General features: G+C 39.4%; 1 protein-coding gene across 1 annotated transcript; it reads left to right on the forward strand.

The window, feature by feature from the left end:
• Positions 1-6: 6 nt before the first annotated feature.
• On the forward strand, positions 7-655 carry LOC104983653 (S-adenosylmethionine decarboxylase proenzyme-like; the record flags this gene model as incomplete). Its single annotated transcript, XM_010833186.1, has 2 exons — positions 7-153; positions 266-655. Coding segments are annotated over 2 exons (537 nt in total), but the record flags the coding sequence as incomplete, so codon positions are not given.
• Between the last annotated feature and the right edge of the window lie 46 nt (positions 656-701).

Consider the following 701-nt stretch of genomic DNA (forward strand, 5'->3'; position numbering starts at 1 on the left):
GACTGTTGGTACTTGTATACTTTGGATTTCCCAGAGAGTAGGGTAATCTATCAGCCAGATCAAACCCTGAAAATTCTGATGAGTGAGCTTGACCCAGCAGTTATGGACCAGTTCTACATGAAAGATGGTGTTACTGCAAAGGATGTCACTCGTGTAAGCATTTTCAATAATAATTCTGTATCCTGCTTGGCAGCTAAATATTTTGGCTCATTCTCTATTTCTTTTCCAGATTTGCTTTTAAATCAGTCTTTGGCTTTTTTCCCAGGAGAGTGGAATTCGTGACCTGATACCAGGTTCTGTCATTGATGCCACAATGTTCAATCCTTGTGGGTATTCAATGAATGGGATGAAATCGGATGGAACTTATTGGACTATTCACATCACTCCAGAACCAGAATTTTCTTATGTTAGCTTTAAAACAAACTTAAGTCAGACCTCCTATGATGACCTGATCAGGAAAGTTGGGGAAGTCTTCAAGCCAGGAAAATTTGTGACCACCCTGTTTGTAAATCAGAGTTCTAAATGTCGCACAGTGCTTTCCTCGCCCCAGAAGATTGAAGGTTTTAAACGTCTTGATTGCCAGAGCGCTTTGTTCAATGATTACAATTTTGTTTTTACCAGTTTTGCTAAGCAGCAGCAACAACAGCAGAGTTGATTAAGAAACATGAAGAAAAAACGCAAAAAGAGAACACACATAGAAG

Source organism: Bison bison, unplaced genomic scaffold (genome assembly GCF_000754665.1).
Source record: "Bison bison bison isolate TAMUID 2011002044 unplaced genomic scaffold, Bison_UMD1.0 scf7180017844625, whole genome shotgun sequence".
In the NCBI taxonomy this organism is placed as follows: Eukaryota; Metazoa; Chordata; class Mammalia; order Artiodactyla; family Bovidae; genus Bison; species Bison bison.